Source organism: Felis catus, chromosome C1 (genome assembly GCF_018350175.1).
Source record: "Felis catus isolate Fca126 chromosome C1, F.catus_Fca126_mat1.0, whole genome shotgun sequence".
Classification (NCBI taxonomy): Eukaryota; Metazoa; Chordata; class Mammalia; order Carnivora; family Felidae; genus Felis; species Felis catus.
The window spans coordinates 195,430,667-195,450,347 of record NC_058375.1 but is presented as its reverse complement, the minus strand read 5'-3'; the positions used below and the strand labels follow the sequence as shown (position 1 = coordinate 195,450,347).

General features: G+C 36.7%; 1 protein-coding gene and 1 non-coding gene across 2 annotated transcripts in view; both read right to left on the bottom strand.

Moving 5' to 3' along the window:
- The window catches only part of CPS1 (carbamoyl-phosphate synthase 1), a 127,945-nt gene that overhangs the window by 47,882 nt on the left and 60,382 nt on the right, over positions 1–19,681 (bottom strand). The window contains exons 20-21 of the mRNA XM_019838609.3: positions 19,113–19,289; positions 15,550–15,668 (exon numbers count right to left, since the gene is read on the bottom strand). Coding sequence (XP_019694168.1) covers positions 15,550–15,668; positions 19,113–19,289 — 296 coding nt within the window. The remainder of the gene's footprint in view (positions 1–15,549; positions 15,669–19,112; positions 19,290–19,681) is intronic.
- TRNAQ-UUG lies at positions 13,501–13,585 on the bottom strand. Its single transcript has one exon. It is a non-coding gene; the product is annotated as a tRNA-Gln (tRNA).

Below are 19,681 nucleotides of genomic sequence, written 5' to 3'. Positions count from 1 at the left end.
TGCTATGACGTTTTTAAATGTCTTGAAAATTAGGGTGTATTGAATTGGAATAGTATATGAATATAATCATGTTCATCTATCTTCATTTGAATGCAAATATTGGGTAGGTATGTTCATATGAAATTCAAAGTGATGTATCTTCTATAGTATTTTATTTATAATCTCTCTGGTTATTAATTTCTGCTCTTCAGACATGTTCATAAAATAGTGCGAAACACTTGCCAATCCTCACTGAGAAAATACATGTTGATTCTGACCCACCATGGCAATCACAAAGACACGGATAACGTAGGTCCCTTCCCACATTCCGTGCTACCCTAATACTCCTGGATATGTAGAATACCAAGACAGGAAGTGGCTTGCCTCCCTCTCTACATCTCCCTCATTCACTTTCTCTGCTGCTTTTGCATAACACAAAGCTGGCTGGCATGTCATTACATACGGAAGAAAATTGACTTTATTCCCTACTTGTTCCGATACAAAATTTTATTTTGAGTCCCATTATAATAAAATAAAAGAAGAGACAGTTTGAAGACACGATTCATTAGCTTTGGGCCAGTGATTCAGATAAGGTTAAACCTCTTCAGAGTCAAATGCAAGATGAATAATCTTAAGTGAACATAAAGCTCATTTAACAATGTGGAGATTCAGACACATGTTCCTTGTCTTTATCTGCCCATATTGGGCTGTCTTCCATTTTGCCTGCTAAAAAGAACTTCCATCAGAGTGAGATTTTTTTGAAAAATCAAGTTAGATGAAAGCTTATTTTAGTGAGACAGGGCTATAATATTTCTATTTTTCAAAAGGAAAATAAAAACCTTAATTTGGAACAAACTCAAAATAGAATAATTACTAAAAGAAATATAAATGCTGAATTTGTAATTCAAGACTGCCTTTTGAAGCCTCAATAGGGAATGCTCCATTTATATTATATTGTAAATCAAGGGAGCATTATCCCAAGCAAGAAATGTGATCAGCTGAATGGGGCACATTGCACAAAAGCGCACATTTTTAAAATATGCGCAATAAATTATCCTATTATCAGGTACACATTTGTGTGTACTAGTATGTTTGTGTTTATCTTCACTGTGTCCTCTAAAGCTTGCTACAGATATAACTCGTCTTTCCCCTTCCAGCTTTCCTTGCCTTCAGCGTTCAAGGGCAAACTCTTCAAAAGTTACACTTTCATCATTGCATAATAGCATCTAAACAATAAAACAAAGAAACACCAAATAGCTGTGACGCTGGCCTTTTCAAAATCTCTAGTTCCTCTCCACTTAGCAGCACAAAATGACAGTTCTGAAATTTTGGAGGGGGAGGAACATCTTCAAAACAGACTTTTACATTCCTTGCCATAATCTTTTAGTGGTGAGACAGCATGGCTCAGCCTCTACCGAGGCAAGTCTCTGTTGTGTTCTCTGGTTGTATAAACAATAGGAGCCTTTCTCCTCCTCCTCCTCTCTCTCTCTCTCTCTCTCTCTCTCTCTCTCTCCGACTTCCAATGTAGATTTTGTTGTTGTTGTTTAAAATTCTACCCTGTCATCTCCAAAACTTCCTCCACTCACACTTAGTCTTCAATAATAAATGATAAAAGGAAATGGAATAAATTCCCCTTAATGAGGAAATTTTCACCTGGCATAAAGGAACTGGGGAAATCTATTAACTGACTGGTGAAACGCCTGCAGCATCGCAATTACCAGGGGACCCAGCACACTTCACACAGTCCTCTCTTCCACTTGACTGGCTTTTATCTGATCCACCAACTCACAAGTAATACTAAACAAATTTCCCTCCAGATTGCACAAGCTCTAATGTGAAAATGAGCACTCCACTTGGCCTACAATTATGGGATGGGCTTGTGATTTTATTATTATCTTCTTTTTAAAAATCCCCTAAAAGGCAGAAGCTGAGAGAAGCACTAGGGCCTGATGCTCTGTAACTACACCTGCTTTAAGGACAGAAAACTGAGTTAAGGTGCATGTTCTCTACCCCAACACCCTCACGTCAGCCTCTCCCTCAGTTTTGCATGGCTTTGCGGATTATTTTTGGCACTTCACAGGTTTGAGATCATGCCACAATCACAATCGTGCAATCGGGGGTGAAGTTATTTGTCTTCTCATCTTTTCTTTCAAAAAGACAGGCTGATACCTCTTTCCTTAAGAGAAATGCAAAAGAGGGGCACCTGGGTGGCTCAGTTGGTTAAGCACCCGACTTCAGCTCAGGTCATGATCTCACAGTCTGTAAGTTCAGGCCCACATCAGGCTCTGTGCTGACAGCTCAGAGCCTGGAGACTCACTCGGATTCTCTCTCTCTCTCTCTCTCTCTCTCTCTCTCTCTCTCTCTCTCTCTCTCTCTCTGCCCCTCCCCCACTCATGCTCTGTCTCAAAAATAAACAAACATTAAAAAAAAGAGAAATGCAAAAGACATTTTTTTTCAAAAGCAGCGGTAGTATTTAGAAAAGCAAAAGGATGAAACCTAGGCAATTGGGTGAATACTACAATTTTCTCCTAATTTTTGAAAGCACTGTGTTTTGTTTCTGTATAGCAGTGAGGTATTTGGAGAAATTAAAGAAAACCTTGATCTTTACCTCTCATCTACGGGACAAACAATACCTGGGTCCAATGTTCATGTTGAAAGCATGCCATCAGGAAAACTATCTGTTAGGATCTGGGTCCACTTAGCACCACTGCAATAATGCTACACTATCCCAGGTGATCATTTTCAAGGGATGATACACTTAAAACTGCATTTCACCTTAAAGGCTACCAAAAACAACAGAATCCTCCAGAGGAAAAGCTTATAAAGCAATTGATACTGTAAATATTTTTAAGTAGGCAATTTTTAATTTATGAATCTTATGTTCATTTTTTTACTCATCTTTAGTGACCCCAATAATCCAGAAATATTGTGGTGTTACTTTCAATCTGGTAAGACCACTTATATACTACTGACTATAATATCATGATTATTTTCTATGAATACCAAGTAATAATAATGGGGAAAATGACCTAATATAGGTTTCTTGTAATTTTTGAGCCACAATAAATCACATTTTATATCTCATTGATTCCTAGTTGACAATGCTGTGACTCTTATTCTCCGCCATAGATTTGGTAATGATGAAAAATAGGTGGAAACCACCCTGTCACAGTAGTAAGTCACGTCTATTAGTGTAAAAGAAAGTGTTCTGGGGCACCTGGGTGGCTCAGTCAGTTAAACGTCTGACTTCAGCTCAGGTCATGATCTCAGAGTTCGTGAGTTCAAGTCCCACGTCAGGCTCTGTGCTAACAGCTCAGAACCTGGAGCTTGCTTCAGATTCTGTGTCTCCCTCTCTCTCTGCCCCTCATTCACTCTACTCTCTGTCTCTCTCTCTTTCAAAAATAAACATTAAAAAAAGTATTCTGGGGCACCTGGGTGGCTCAGTTAAGCTTCTGGCTTCAGCTCAGGTCATGATCTCAGCGTTCATGGAGTTGAGCCCTGTGTCGGGCTCTGTGCTGACAGCTCAGAGCCTGGAGCCTGCTTCCAATTCTGTGTCTTCCTATCTGCCCCTCCCTCACTCGTGCTCTGTCTCTCTCTATCTTTCAAAAATAAATAAATGTTTAAAAAAATTTTAAAAAAGAGAGTGTTCTGTTATGTTCAAAACAGCATGCTTTTATTAATCAAACAGCCTTCACCTGATCAGACTGAACTAAAGGGAGAAGTGCATACTATGGAATATTGCTTCTGTTATTTCTGATTAATACATTTACTTATAATTTGAAATCCATTCAATATACTCTTTCCCCCAAATTAAGATGTATACAGTAAGCAAAATCCTGGATTTTCCCATAAATATAGGTTTCTTATGGGTCCAGAATTTAAATCCAACAAACAAAAATAAATGCTGTACAAGGCCTCAGTAGAAAGCTGAGATTAAACAAGCATTCTTTGAGGTTTGAAAATCTGTTACTTCACAAATAAATTTATTTGAAAGCCCTATATTTTAAAACCTCTCAATTACCTTTGTTTAAAGCAAGTCATGTTTCCGTAGAATAGCTTTCCAACTATCATGTGTGTTGTTCCACACAACAAATGTACAACTTTCAATATATAACTTTCTTTGACTTCTAGAAACTATTACTTAGAATCTAATTAAAATAAATCACTTAACCGAAGCCTAGCTACCAATAAACACTGCACAGATTTTGTTTTCTTGCTAAACGTAACATACATAGAAATAATTTTTGATCAAATTTTTCTAGTTCTTAATGAGCAAAAAAGTCTTTTCTAGAAAGCCTTTTCCTAATGGAAAGTCATTTCTAGGAAGATGTGGAAAAATTCTAGAAGTAAATTCTTGATGACATGTCACATCAGATCTATGTTAATTTGAGGATCACTACCTACATGGAAATCAAAAATCTTTATCACCGAGTGTTTTCCAGAAGAAGACATAAACATAATCATTACCACCCATGACAGCAAAAAGTCTCATTTAGTTCATGCTAATGAATATACTCAAGAGCAAATTGAGTTGCTCTCCTTTCAAGATGCCTAGAGCAAAGATGGTCCATTAAGTGAGTCCAATAGCTAAAGAGCAGGTGTGGTAGGGTAGGGTTTGAGGTGGTATCTGTAATGTCACCATGGCCACACTAATACTGATGTGACTACATGACATGACATTACATGACATGATTACATTATTATCATTGTGTTGAACAGGGAAACTGCCTGTTTCAACCTTAGGTATGTATCACTGGCCAAATCTAGAGTCAGGCTCCAACTCTGCTGAGAAAAACAATCACATCAACCAGATGAAATGATTAACACGTGAACTGCTAGCACCGGGCCAAGCAGGTAATAAGTGCTTCGTAAGTGCAAATGCCAGGGGATGAGGAAGAAGGGGAAGAGCTGGCCGAAGAGAGGAGAGAGAGGAAGAGAAGGAGGGAGAAAGCAGGAAGAGCAGTTAATCAGAACACAACCGCTGAGTCATCTACCTTAGGCCCCAGCACCTCAGCGTTTCACAGACTTTTCCCTCCTCTGCAACATTCTTATGTATCTATGCCTCGAGGCCATGAGGGCCACCACACTGTGTACTCCCTGCAAATAACAACTGATCTTCTGGAGAGCATGTGCACCCAAACATTTTCTACGCTGTTAGGAAGCACGGCCACCACCCTATGCTCCTCAGGCCAGCAATCATGTACTTCACCCTCAAGGGCTGCCTCAGAGGCTTGATGCCTCCATAAAGACATTTCAGGTATGAATAACAGATGAAAAATTTCCGGGGGGGTCGTTGAGTGATTGATTATCTAGCTTCTATGACTACAGCAGAGGTAGATTATTTTGTGTAAAGGTCATTTCCATTGTATACATCAGGAGCTTTTCACTGACCTGCGTTAACATGGAGGATGAGGTGTTTTCCTCTTATTTAAAGCAAAATTAAATGGATGTGTATGTGTGCATATGTATACAGTCTTTTATTTGAAATATGGCAAAATGTAAAAGGAAAACCCTTATCCCGGGTCTCCATATCCTTGAAAATTCTGCTTATATTTTTTTAAAGGTGACTCACCAGGGCTTTCTCCCTGCCAGGCCCCTGTGTTTTCCCCACAAGAGTTCTAGAGAAGGGCACATCTCTTACAAAGCTTCTGCTCTAAGTGAGGTCAAGGATTCAGAGAGGAAAACACACAGCTCACAAGTTGACAGCTAAGGAGGAACTGATCTCCAGCTGTCTGATTTAAAAGTCATATCTCTAAAAAGAAGCTTTTGAAAAGGGTTAGTGATTAGAACCGCAGGCAGAAGCCCTGGGCTAGATTCCTTGCTTTCCCCTGACTGATGTGACATGTACTATGACACACGCCTCGATGTGACTCAGTTTCACCAGCCACAAAAATAGAATAGTGGTATTTTCTACCTGTATTGTAACAGAAATGCATTTAAGGTCACCAGAGAAATACGGATCTCTGTATTATAAATATTGTTAGTCTGTATTTTTTGCCTTAACCTTCTTGCAGGTTAATTAAATTAGAAACTTCATTACCATTGTAAATACTTGTGAACATTTTTCACAAAAATTTTTAAAAACATCTGCAATATTGAAAACCTAGATAGTTCTTTGTTTTTAATAAAAAATATAATTTTGGCCTGTTCTCAAGGGACCATCGAGATTTTTTTCATGCCCAGACAGGAATTATAATGCTTCCAGTATATACAATCTCTATTTGATAATATAAAACAATTAGATAAACCCCCTGTTACTAGAAAACAGTTTATTCAAAGTATTCCTACCTAAACAGTAGATATACAGTCACTTAAAAGAATGAAAGTGTAGAGATGCTGATTTACAATGTCTTCCAACACAGTGAGTGTATATCTTAGACTATATGTTTTTCAGGCCATCATTTTGTGAGTCTCTTGGAGCAACTAGGAACTATAAACATGTTTTCCTGTACTCCAACTTCCCTTCTTTGCCATGACTAAGAAATTATGATTTTCACTTTCTCCCAAGAATATTTATTCATTTATTTCATGGGCATCTTATCACACAAATATTTTTGTAATATTTTTTTAAATTTTTTTGTTTAATATTTATTTTTGAGAGAGAGACAGACAGAGACAGAGCATGAGCGAGGGAGGGGCAGAGAGAGAGGGAGACACAGAATCTGAAGCAAGCTCCAGGCTCCGAGCTATCAGCACTGAGCCCCACGTGGTGCTCGAACTCATGAACCCTGAGATCATGACCCGAGCCGAAGTTGGACACTTAACTGACAGAGCCACCCAGGTGCCCCAGTGCTTTTGAGTGTTTACTTGATGGAAGACATCATATGCCAATGCCAAAGAAAATATATGATCAATAAAGAATTGGAAGCCATTCATATCTGTTTCAGAGCTGATGCTATACCTTAGCATAGTGAACTTTATTCTTTGTTCACACAAATCAACAAAGCTTTGTAAGAAAAATTTATAATAAAAGTCTACTAAGACCTTATGATATTTGGAATTTGCTGTGATGGAACTTACAGTTTAATTGGAGGATGTTACTAGCATGCATCAAATAATTACAAAACAATGAAATGAAACTGTGGTTCCAGCTGCTACTTATATTGAACCATAGCTGATAATATCCACTTTAATTTCTGTTCATAGAATTGATTTATTTATAGTAAGATTCTCATTTTTATGAAACATAACAGAAATATAACAATAGAAGAGCAAACACAATTTGTTACTTCCTAAGTAAAATTCATCCATTTTCCCGTCACCTCTTTCTCCTTGCATATTTGGTCCTTATAGACTAGTTCTTGTCCTTCTTCCGGATCATCAAATTTGGTAGACTTACTCAATTCTCTCCCCCTCTGCTCTCCCTAAACCCTGCAATATTGGCGAAAGTGTCTTCCTATTTATTTGTTTTGTGTTAAAACCTCTCTTTCCTTGGCTTCTATGGCACTGGAATATATTGAAGTATATATTTTGTGATATATAGAAGGGATATATGTTGTCCTTGGATTCTGAAAGTCCTGAACTTAAATCCTGACTCCAACATGCACTACCTCTGAAATCTTGAAAATTTACTTAAACATCTGAGGCATTGTTTCATTTATAAAATATGAGGGAGGGATGCACACCTTCTAGGAAACCTTAAATTGATACTTACATGAGAAAACTTCTGCAAAGGTCTTAGAACTTTTATTTTTAACCTCTACTTAACTTTTCCAGCTTTGTGTTCCTGACTCTAGTTGATCTGGTAAAAGTATCTGCCTTATGTATAACCATGTATATATATTTAATCTTTGAAAATAGATTACAAACCCATTGAAGGCAGGTTAATGACTAACAATTATCCATTGACAAATGTCATTGGGCCTAGTACCATGCCTTACATATAGCACGTCCCCAATAAATATAATGACTGAGTAGCTGAACAAATACCATATGGTCCAATAAGAGCTCCTAATAAAGAGAACTGCCATCAAGAAAATATATAACTCATCATGCTGAAATCAGAAATATTGACATAGGGATAGAATCTATTAATTCTTGACTATTAAGAGGCACATGCATGCTAATTATGACTATATGTTATTTTAAGTCAACTTAAGATTTTTGAACTGTCAAACATTTAAGAATCAATACACACAAAATATATCATATTCATCTTGTGAATTATCTAAATATCACTCTGAAACAGTTTGGGTAAAACATTTATCTTGCCCATGATAGAATCAAGTTCTCTCTCCCACTTTCAAAATACACATATGTAAACACTATTTAAATAGTGAATTCAATTAAGATTCTCAGAACATTAGATATTTGATGTAAGCTTTTACTTTATATCTGATTCAATAAATGATTAGTTAAAAAATTAGTGAAGGCCTATGAAATCTATGACATCACCAAAAATATCACATGGAACATAAAAATGAATTAAAAATAAAATGTATTCTTGGCATTAGTTCACAGAGGCATGGAAATTCCCACAGTAATACTCCTCTTTTACATAGAAAAAAAAACCTCTTTTATGTAAGAGTTTTTAGTATTCTTGAATAAGTTTATTAGATAAGTTGTTTAGGGTATGATGACTAAAACTGTAAAATGGTAATATGTAGTAAATGATAAAGTTGTTTTCCTTTAGAGTTAATCACTTCATACATAATATATCATATATTCATCTTAGTTGCACAGCCTCCCAGTAAATTAAGAGGGGAGTATTTTTTTTTTTTTACTACAGTGAAACTGAGACTCAGAAAGATAGTGTGAGTTGGCAGTGAGGTCACAGGACATACCCACTGATTGCAAATCAAATCAACGGTTTCCACTAAAGTGTCCAACCATCACCATCTCATCATACATTAAAAATATTAAATACCCACATACTTAATATATATATGGATGTCCACAGACTGGAGTAGGGAAAATGGTCATTGGTATCACAAGCATATGTCATAGTGAAGTATCATCAAAATTATAACATGCAATTAATTATATGTCATATGTAAGGAAATATATATTTTTTCCCTAAGTTATTTCTGTATCTAGTATCCTTTAAGATGAAAGTTGTTCATTATTCATTTTTTTCTATCAGAAAATGTAAATTACCTTTAGAGAGTGAAGTACTGACATTTCTCTGTCTTACATATAAGTTTTAACAACTTTTTGGTGACACTTTCCCCCCCGAAAAACTTTAATCAAATATAAGCACAAAATGTTCCTGTCTGGTTTTGCCATGCCTCATGAGCAAGTTAAATAAAAAGTCAATAGAAACTAACATGTGTAGGAGAGGACATTCAAAGGGAGTGTTCCAGCTAAGGTGACACCTGCATTATTACATCTGCCAGAAGTTTGTGGCTGCAGGGAAATGGCCAACTTTACTGAGCTCAATTTAGCACTTGAATGCCCAAGTGGAACTCACCAGGTTTGCCCTAGATTGTTTTCCTAAGCAATAGGCACACCTATGATTTTTCAGCACTCGCCAATGGACACAGTTTATCACACTGAACACAGTGATGTTCAGATGAAAATTGGACCCTTCAAAAGCACACTTTCCTCTTTTTTCCTACATTGAATGTAGCAGTAAGTGGCAGTGAAGGGGGAAGAGAATATTAATGTTATCAGAATTAAAACATTAAAAAAAGAAGCCTATAGGATATTAGACAAAAGCAATTTCTGAACAATTCATACTTTAATCCATAGTAAATTAAATTTGTGTCGACAATTAATGGAGAAATAGATCCAAATCTTAGCTTCCTATATTTACATGATATAAACTGTATGTCAGTGGTCATAGACCCTATTTTTAAACATCTAAATTGGACGAAAACAGTTTCCTTCTGATAGGTCAATCAGAAATAGTTAAAGCACCCAAAAATCAAAATAAGAAAATAAAGAAATTAAAAATAGTTACAGGCAGAAGACAAGCAGTTGCTCGAAGCTGGTAATCAGCACCCTCACATTTTTTTTTCTTGCCTGTTCATGTTGCTGTTTTTTAGGCATCATTACTGTCTTTCAATCTAAAATTGCTAATCCAATGTGATATTATAAATAAAAATGTTTGGAGTATTGTATCCTGAAATAGTCCCTGCTTACAAAAAAAGCTTTCTTATAGTTGACTTCCTTCCTTCCTTACAGCAAAAGGGGTTCAACTGAGAGATCTGTGTACCTGTGCTTGTCTATTACTTCCTAACATAGGGGAAACTTATCATATGTGCTAGTTCTACAGTGATGGGACAACTATCCCTTTATGGACTACTGTTACTACATTGAAAGTGTAGGGGCACCCAGGTGGCTCGGTTGGTTAAACGTCTCACTCTTGATTTAGGTTTAGGTCATGATCTCACAGTTCTTGGGATTGAGCCCCACACTGAGCTCTGCGCTGACAACCCAGAGCCTGCTCGGGATTCTCCCTCTCTCCAGCTCTCTGCCCCTTCCCTGCTCAAGCTCTCTCTCTTGAAATAAAATAAATAAACCTTTTTTTAAACTGTCTATGACATGTAACCTTATTTCCCCCAGATGTATATATAATGTATATAATTCACCTTTCCACACCTCTAACCATAATATATACAATTATATGTGTGAGTGCACACATACATATATATGTGTGTATATACATATACACACACTTACATATAGCACAGGGGTGAAATATCAAACATCCTAGGCCCTGGAGTCCTGCTCAGGTTTGATCTCGAATTTGTCATTTATTAGCATGTGATCGCAAGGAAATTGCTAAATATCTCTGTACCTCAGCTTGCTATCTATAAAATCAGGATAACTACTGACTTCCTTAGGTCGTGGTAAAAATTAAATGAAATAATGTAGCTAGAGTAGCGACTGATACGTAGTCTACAAATTTTGCGATTATTATCTTATACTTGGAAGGCATTCAGAATTGCTTGATTGAATCAAAGCTCAAGTTTCTGTACTAAAAGATATAATTCTAAATCCATTCTTTTATTACCTAAGGGAATCAGCTATATCAGGAGAACCTAGCTGATGAAGACATTTGACATTTGATTTATGGTACTTGTACTTCTGCCCTCCAGGTCAGATTTATTTGCATGACCAAAATTGAATCTATCTATATGCTAATGGAGGAAAGGATTACAGGTGAGATTTTTCTGATTTTTAATAGATCAAAATAAGTATATTTTTTCTTGTCATGAGCATTTATGAAAATGCTATACGGGAGGAGCATTAGGTATGAAAGAGTCGGTGTTGGGAAGATGAGCGAGTGTGGGGAAAATAGCCATATTAAAATGTGAATAGTTCAGTTGTGAAGGCCAGCGGATAGAGTCTATGTAAATGTTGCTGTTCCACTAAAAATTCGACAGACTTAAGTTTTCTTAAACTTCTTGGAAAGTGATCCACTAATGGGAAGTTAATAGATTAAACATCTAAATCCCAATGGATATGAATAACAGGCATTGGAATCCTACATGATACAACTCATATCACTTTGAATAAAGAGAAACTTTTGAAAACCTAAAGGAATTCACTGTAAAATATGTTATCACTCTAGGTCGATTAATGCCACTACACCAGCTTATAAATTTGGGGAACTGCCTAGAACAGTCAACTTTCCTAGCATGCCCTTGGGCAGCAATAAACAATTTAAGAGGAAAAGGAGAAAGTCAGTGAACTCAAGTGGGGAAGAGAAATTTTTTGCTGAAGCTGTCTGAATAATGGTTATCACCTAAATTGGTAAGAATGGCTATTGCTCTGGAAGTCTCCTGAGGGCTCCCATTGCTATACTCATGTATTGGAGATGGCAAACTGAGTTCTGATGGGAGCAGGCATTTGCAGCAGGGACGCCAGGTCGATTATTCTAAGAGTGGTCCAACATCTCAGCCCTAAAAAAGGCTGGGGTTTCATACATCATCCTCAGCACGATACATGCTCATCTCCACCCTTCAAGGAAAGGAACTTATATAATTTCCGCTTTCTCACAGACATGGAAAACTCGTCAGTTATTTCCATAATGCCAACATCGTTACAATCATTGTTTTCCCCACTCCAGTCTGTGGGCATTCACATATATACCAAATATGTGGGTATATTCCATTTAGGAGTCAAATTCTGAACTTCATTTCAGATGACCATATGTAAATACAAGTCATAGACTGGCCATCAATTCGAATGATATTTTCATCCTCTGCTAGTAAACGTGTTTATTGGATTTTAGAAGAATCTTAGCATGATTAACAACGGTAGAGTGGGAATTTTTGTTCATTAGCATAATGGAGTGTTATTGATCTTGTGATAAGAATAGCATCTGTATGACTCGCTATCATTGCTTCTTTTTTTAAAAAGATCTGGTTTTAAAATAAGGTGACAATGCATCATAAAGAAAATTAAGAAATGATACACTGTAAAATATGTAAGCAAATGTAAATTGTGACTCTAAAAATTGTCTTTAAATGCATATATCTAAAATCGCAAAATACCCTTCATCATCATAAGTAGCATTTTCATTTTCAGAGGGAAAACCTTGTTGAGCACTCATCATGTTCCAGGTGTCCTTTATATTTATATTTGTTTAAGCCTCACAACAAAAGTATAAGGCAGACATTAGCAGAAAGAATGTGAGGCCAGAGAAGTGAGGGAGGTGACATGCCCATGAGTCCACAGCGGGGAAGATTTCACACCTATTATCTGACTAGTTCCTTAGCCTATACTCTTCCAACACATGAGAAAGGAACTGAGTGAAACCTAACTTACATGTATCATTCTATACTTTGTCCTATGTTTAAGCTTCTGCTCTTCTCCCAGCTGAGATCCCCACTGCCTATTTCCCCAGGTACCTAAAAAGAATGCAAAGGGACCTGGGCACATTGGCACCAGAGATATATTGAGGTAAGATAATTTAGGGGCCATCTCAAATCACACCAAATAAATAGCTACCTCCTGGGCCCACATCTAAAGTGAGCCTTTCCAGTGCTGGAACAGTTGAGATTTTGAAACGAAGTGAACCACAGATGAATGCAAAGGGAAAAGAACTAATCTTTGTAAACTTTCTGCAAATAGGTAAGACACAATTCAGCTACATAATGCCAACTGATAATAGTTATTATTACTGTTGGAGCAGAATCTGCCTTGATGACTAAGCCTGTTTGGATATTTAGAGGTCTGCGAAAAAGCAGGAGATATCATAATCCAGGGTAACGGTGAAGATAACCAAAATAGGACAATAAAACTCAAGCCCTACATACTTACACTCCATCAGCCGTGACATCTATCCAACTTTAGACCTCTATTTAGACTTCTACGTACCACAGAATGACTGAGACAGGTAGCTTCAGGGCCCATCTAGTCTTTTTTTAATCTATCTAACACCTCTTTCTTTTTTTTTCTAAATATTTATGTATTTTTTAGAGAGACAGACAGACAGGCGGACAGAGTGTTATGTATTTTTTAGAGAGACAGACAGACAGGCAGACAGACAGAGTGTGAGCAGGAGAGGGGCAGAGAGAGACGGAGACACAGAATCTGAACCAGGCTCCAGGCTCCGAGTTGTCAGCACAGAGCCTGATGTGGGGCTCGAACCCACGCACTGCGAGACCATGACCTGAGCCAAAGTCAGAAGCCCAACCGACTGAGCTAACCAGGCGCCCCTCTATCTAACACTTCTAAATAATAATCATTATCAAATTGCTGTGTGTTCATCTATACCACTTCAAAAAAATAATAATAATAAACAGTAAAGTATCATTCAGAAAATAATGAATTCAGGATTTAGGTTTATTAATACCTGTTGAATTCTTGAGACAAAAGATAATTTTACGTATAATTTTTTTGGAATCTTTTGAATTATTGAAAGATTTATATAAAAAATTTTAATGTTGATCATTGTGAACAAGAATGGAAACAGAAACCAAAAATGTTAAATTATTAGCAAATAAATGCAACAGAATGTGGAAGTCAAAAGATATTATAAGTGATCTCTAACAGTATGGGTCTAATCCTCCGAGGACTTTTTCACTATCACCCATCCACTTATTTCTGCTTAGTTAGAATTTCAACCTGCTTTCTGGTTGCAACAAAAACTATTCAATTGAAACATAGAATTTGTCCCCAAATCAGAATGTATATGAAGTGAAAATTTAAATCACAATAACATCTGCTATTTTTCACCCCAGGTCTCCTCCCTGCTGTGATTGGCATACTCTAAGTTTCTAGCACCCTCATGTGGTTTTAATTGGAGTGGTTTCACAGGCATTTGCAATCAGTTGTCTGAAACTGAAAACAGTGAAACAGACTATATAATTCAACATGGAAGTTCTGCTGGCCTCACAAACCAAGAAAAGAAACCTCAAGTCAGCAAAATTCTAAGATGAATGTATGGGCTCAATTCTTAACGTATTTGCTATCTACTGTTCATTTTATGTGACCACTAGAAAGGATGACTTATAGGCAACCACAGCTAGTTTCATTTTTGGCAGATTGGAATCCCCAATTTTCAAAACCAAGCATTTGTTGTGGGCAACTGTTCAATAGATGAAAAAGTACCTCATATTGCTCCTAAAGAAAAGCAAGAGGTATTATTGCCTTGTTTGTGTGCATCTTGATTAGGTAAACACGGTAACAGAGGTAACAGAGGTCTACAGAGGTAGATTTTGAGAACCTCCACTGTCTTCAACGAAATTTGAAATGATTAATATTTTTACATTTTCTCAAATCATTTGGGAATCATTTATGCAAACAAAAAGTTTCCCTCTCTCTAAACGTCTACCTAGGCTTGTAGGTGAGACTTCTTTCTAATAACAGTATATTTCAGAACCCTCTTAAAGGGAGAAGCTAAAGAAGATTATACTGTCTTCCTTAGATTCATAATAAATGTTCCTCTTATCAAAGATCCATGTTTAAAACCTATCTGTGATTTCATAAGCCTGAGGTGCCCCAACAAACGGTCTTCTCATGAAAATAAAAAAGTAGATTTTAAAGCACTGACATTATCAGAATATTCTGAACATGAAATGAAATTTTAAAAATAATTGGCCATGAAGGAGATAAAAATGTAAATTAGTGAGAGGTAAAGAATCTATTAACAGAAACTTGAATGTGGCTTATTTGTATGCTGAACTGGAAGTCCCGATGTTAAAAATATCAGTAAAATGCAAGAGGAATACATTTGCCCATCAATATACAGCAATATGTAGATTGATATTAAAAGAGAAAAATAGAATTCAGAACTTAGAAATGTTATTGAAGATAGGAATATTATTCATTTAATTATTGACTGATAAAATTTTAATCTAGGTAATTTTTGGTAAGTCAAATAGCACATGAGTTCATAAATGTATCCCAATTTTTATAACTTCAAAATACTTAATACAATATCACTATGTTTGATGGCAGTGGTAGGGGTTCAAGGTAGCTAAGAATATTAGAAGATACCTTTCAAAAGGTAAATTAAACATCTAAAACTGCCATCTCTTGTGGCTGTGGCTCCTGCTTTCCAATCTTGGCACTATTTACTCCATTGAAGCAGAATTTTGGCCAAATGCTTGAGGGTAAGAGAGGACGAAAGTTACACAGAAAGTATCTGGAGCAAATCAGAGGACACTGCCTTACCTGTTGAGCCCTTTCAGTGTCTTTTCCATGTTTAAAATGTCACGCATCTTATACAAAAACCACTTGTCAATGGATGTGAGCTTCATGATCTCATCAAGGGACATGTTGTCTTCCAAGGCCTGCCAAAAGAAGACACACTTTCTTTGGCACCCATTTTATAAGTGTCTTATTTGGTTGAAAACCTATAGCAGCCACTCCTCCCCCTCACTCAGAGAGCCCAAGGCTATAGACTGAGAACGGAGCCAATAGCATATCATTGATGTTCCTCCCGAGAAACCTACTGAGGCTACCAACTGTATCCCAAATGGCATCCCAAGGAGACGCCTTGAGTTAATCAGAGCTGTGTGTGCTTAGAAAGATCTCCTGCTTTTTATATAACCATGTTTATATAACTGCTTTTTATATAACCATGTTTCCTGCTTTTTATATAACCATGTTAACAATTATATCCTAAATTTGATACATCTCTTTGGAATTAAAGAGAATCTCTTGAAACTACAGTTAAGACACATTGGTAGGAAAATCTAGAATCAATACAACGATCATTTAACTTGTATTTTTGGATAATTACCCTTTGGCAAATACCATATTGTTATCACCTCATTCCACATTCACACAAACCAGTCAGTGAGAATTTATGGCTCAAATCTGACTTAGTGCTATTTCTTTAGAACATTTCCTCAGAGAGGACTTCAAACAAAAAAATTATTTTGAATCAGTTACTATGACTTTTGTGCTAAGACAGGCATTTTACAGAATCCTAATATATTCCAAAACAATGTAGTAATAACTTCTGTTCTGATAGGAAGCTCAGCTTTTTCCTCAAGCTTACTTTAGCAATTTCTCAGAAGTAAAATTACAACTATGGGTCATTAAGCTGAGTAGAAAAGACAACTGAGAGAAGAAATAAACTCTCAAAACCCAAACCTTGATATTCAAAAGATATCCACTCTTATTCTTTGCTATTTTTAGATATATATTTATACTCTATGAAAAATAATAATCAGATAATGCTCCAAAATAACACGTTCTAGAAATGACACACCATATTTTTAAATCCCATTAAGAAATACATGTAACTAGTAATTCTACTCTTCTATTTCAACTGCAGGAGCTTAATTTTCTCTAAACGTTCACTTCTGTCTAGCATCAGAGAGATAATGATAATAAGTATTGAGAGACAGCACAGTTCATAATTCTGTTGACTAGCATAACATGATATTTATTGGGAATACTCAAAGGCAAGATCATTTTACTATAAGTCTGTGGTGTTTTTTTTTCTTTGTTTTATTCTCCCTCTATATAGCCATGTTCCCAAGGACTTAATATTCTGTCTCATTTTTCCAAGTGATTAAAGACACAATTAGCTGTTGGCCATCAACACCGAGAGGGGGATAGAATCTGAAGTTAGCGACACTTTTGACAGACCAGAGGAAGTTTTCACACAGTCACACACAGTAATCACCCTGCAATTGGCAGAGGACCTAGAATCCTGGAGTCATTTCCCAGTGAGGAAGGACAACTACAGTCACATCCACGGTTTCTGACAGAAAGCCAGATCCTGCCGTCTTAGGACTTCATCTTCAAGCACTACAGCACTGCCATGTCACACGGCTATAATAAAGTTCATAATGACCCCAAACAAGTTTGAGGTTACTCTAATGTTTCCCAAATCAAAAATAATGCCCTGTATTCTCCCCAAATCAAAAGAGGTGATGATCCAGTCATCCTGAAATAAGACTGCAGCAAAAATCAGGCCTCCGAGCAACTTGCCCTTTTCTAAGAATCATGAAAGCGAGCGAAGATTTACTCACTCCCTTCATTCTTTTTCCCCTTCAGCCCTCCACAGTCCTTACTCTCTTTGTCAAAACCACCAAGTTCCCGGTTGCTGTGGAAATGAACAGTAATGATGACCTCTAACACACAGAAATCAGTTCCTTCTGCCGGCACGCTGGCAGCCAATAATTTACACCTCAGCCCCTGCACTTCTTGCTCGTACGTAGAGTACTCTGCGAGAAAGAATCTCCACACATTTTTCCAGAATTCTTATCCTTTATAAGTCCGTCAGAAAAGAATGAGAGATTTGTTTGAGTTTTACAGCCTCACTGGGAACTTGGAAATACTTCCCTTTTTCATCTGCCTCAAAATGGCAGAGGATGATTACCAGGCTTACAGAAAACAATCCAATTATTCCCCTTTGTCTGGAAAAAAATCATATGTGTGTACATATATATATATATATACACACACATGTGTGTAATACACATATACACGTGTGTGTGTGTGTGTGTGTGTGTGCGTATATGATATGGTAGAACGCTTTTTTAAACAAAAGACTTGAATAAGAACAATAAAGAAGGTGAAATGGCTCCCTGGAATAACCGCTCATTACCACCATCACCCCCACTGAAAAATGTTAATTCTCTATTACCTTGAAACTCAATATTAGGAAGTGTCCATCAAAAGATACTAGCATCTGCCAGAATTTCAATGGAACTTAATACTCTGCATTTAGAAACCATAAAGGTGAGGAGAGTATAACATTATATGCAACGAAGGAAACATTCCCTTCCCTTCTCCCCTCTCAGCAGGACTCAATATATGGACATTAAAGTTGCAGTGAGTTCAAAATCACTCACAGCATTTTTCCGTTGTCACACAAAGGCAAATTACAAAGACGGATTGATTCCCTCTTTAAAGGCAAAATTCATATTTTCATCAACTCATCCCACATGCGCACACGACATATAAAATGGTCAGTGGGGCTTTGTAGCTTCAGTGTGGTTTGATACTGTTGGAGGATTAATGTTTAAGCTTCCTTAAATGTCAAAAAGCCATTCAGGGATTTCTGACCGGTCAGATCCCAGCTGCCCAAGTCACCTTTTATAAAATCAGATGAGCTGAAACTTCAAAACCCTATGCATAGTAAACATGAAAGGAGATTAATATGGCACTTAATTTGCATAAAAGGGAACTCACGGGTAGAAGTGAGAAATGTGGGGCTTTTTTGTTCTAAAAGTAAGACCAATAAAATAATTACACAAAAAAGCCTATAATCATGGAAGATCTTTATGGTTGTTGTTGTTTAAACATAGAAAAAGGAGCGAATAAAGATTATTTTCAAGTCTGAGGCAGCATACACTAAAGGATACTATTTTATGCATCTTCCTTTCTAAAATACAATTTTATACATTTTCAAGGAACAAGTAATGAGAGTGGTAGGAAACAGTAACTCAAAATGATCAAACCTACTTGCGAGTATTGATAAGACATATACCAAAAAGGAGGAACATTTTATGTCTGTGATCATCCTTTAAAGCTGTAATAGATGTCCTTAAGTCCAGGCTTAAATCAAATTCCAAAAAGGTGGTAATATTTGATTAATTATAGAATAACTAGAAGAAAGCCACAGAAGTCTCCAGTATAATATTACTGAAAAGAATTAAAGTTTTGCCCCCAAATCCCTGAATTCACAACCACTCTGTGATTCAGTTTTACTTTAAAGTCCAGGCTGACTCTATTCTGAAGAAAACAGTAGCTCTGGACCCCTTAGCACATATTACCTTGGCAATGGCATAGATGCGGGTGCTGGATGGGTCAGCCAGCTCTCTTCTGAGATCTATGTTGGATGGCCATTCTTTGTTCATTGGGAGACGGGAAGTGAACCCATCTATTGATGGGTGGCACATTCGTAAGGCCTTCTGGAAACTCTCCTCAAAGGTGCGACCAATAGCCATGACCTGTAATGCACATTTACGCACTTGGATTTAAAGAGCTTCTATATTTTGAATTTGAAACAGAACCCAGAAATGGAATATTTTTTCAGGAAAGACTTAGGAACAAAACACGTAAGGAAGAACAGTACTCAAAATTAGGTGCTATTTTTCTTCCACTCTCCTTTTCTCCATGGTTTTGATGTAATGATTCTTTAACAATGTTAGGTCAGTCTTTTACCACATAGGAAATTTAGCTTTATTTGCTTAGACTGATGAGGAAATTGCCTGCACCTGTCCTGAACTATAATATTAAAATAAGGAATACATGGCTAGAGCATATAGATCCTTCCTTAATAAAACCTTGCTTTTATTCAAGATGTTCTTTAGAATACAAAACTAAATGAAGAGAAACCAGA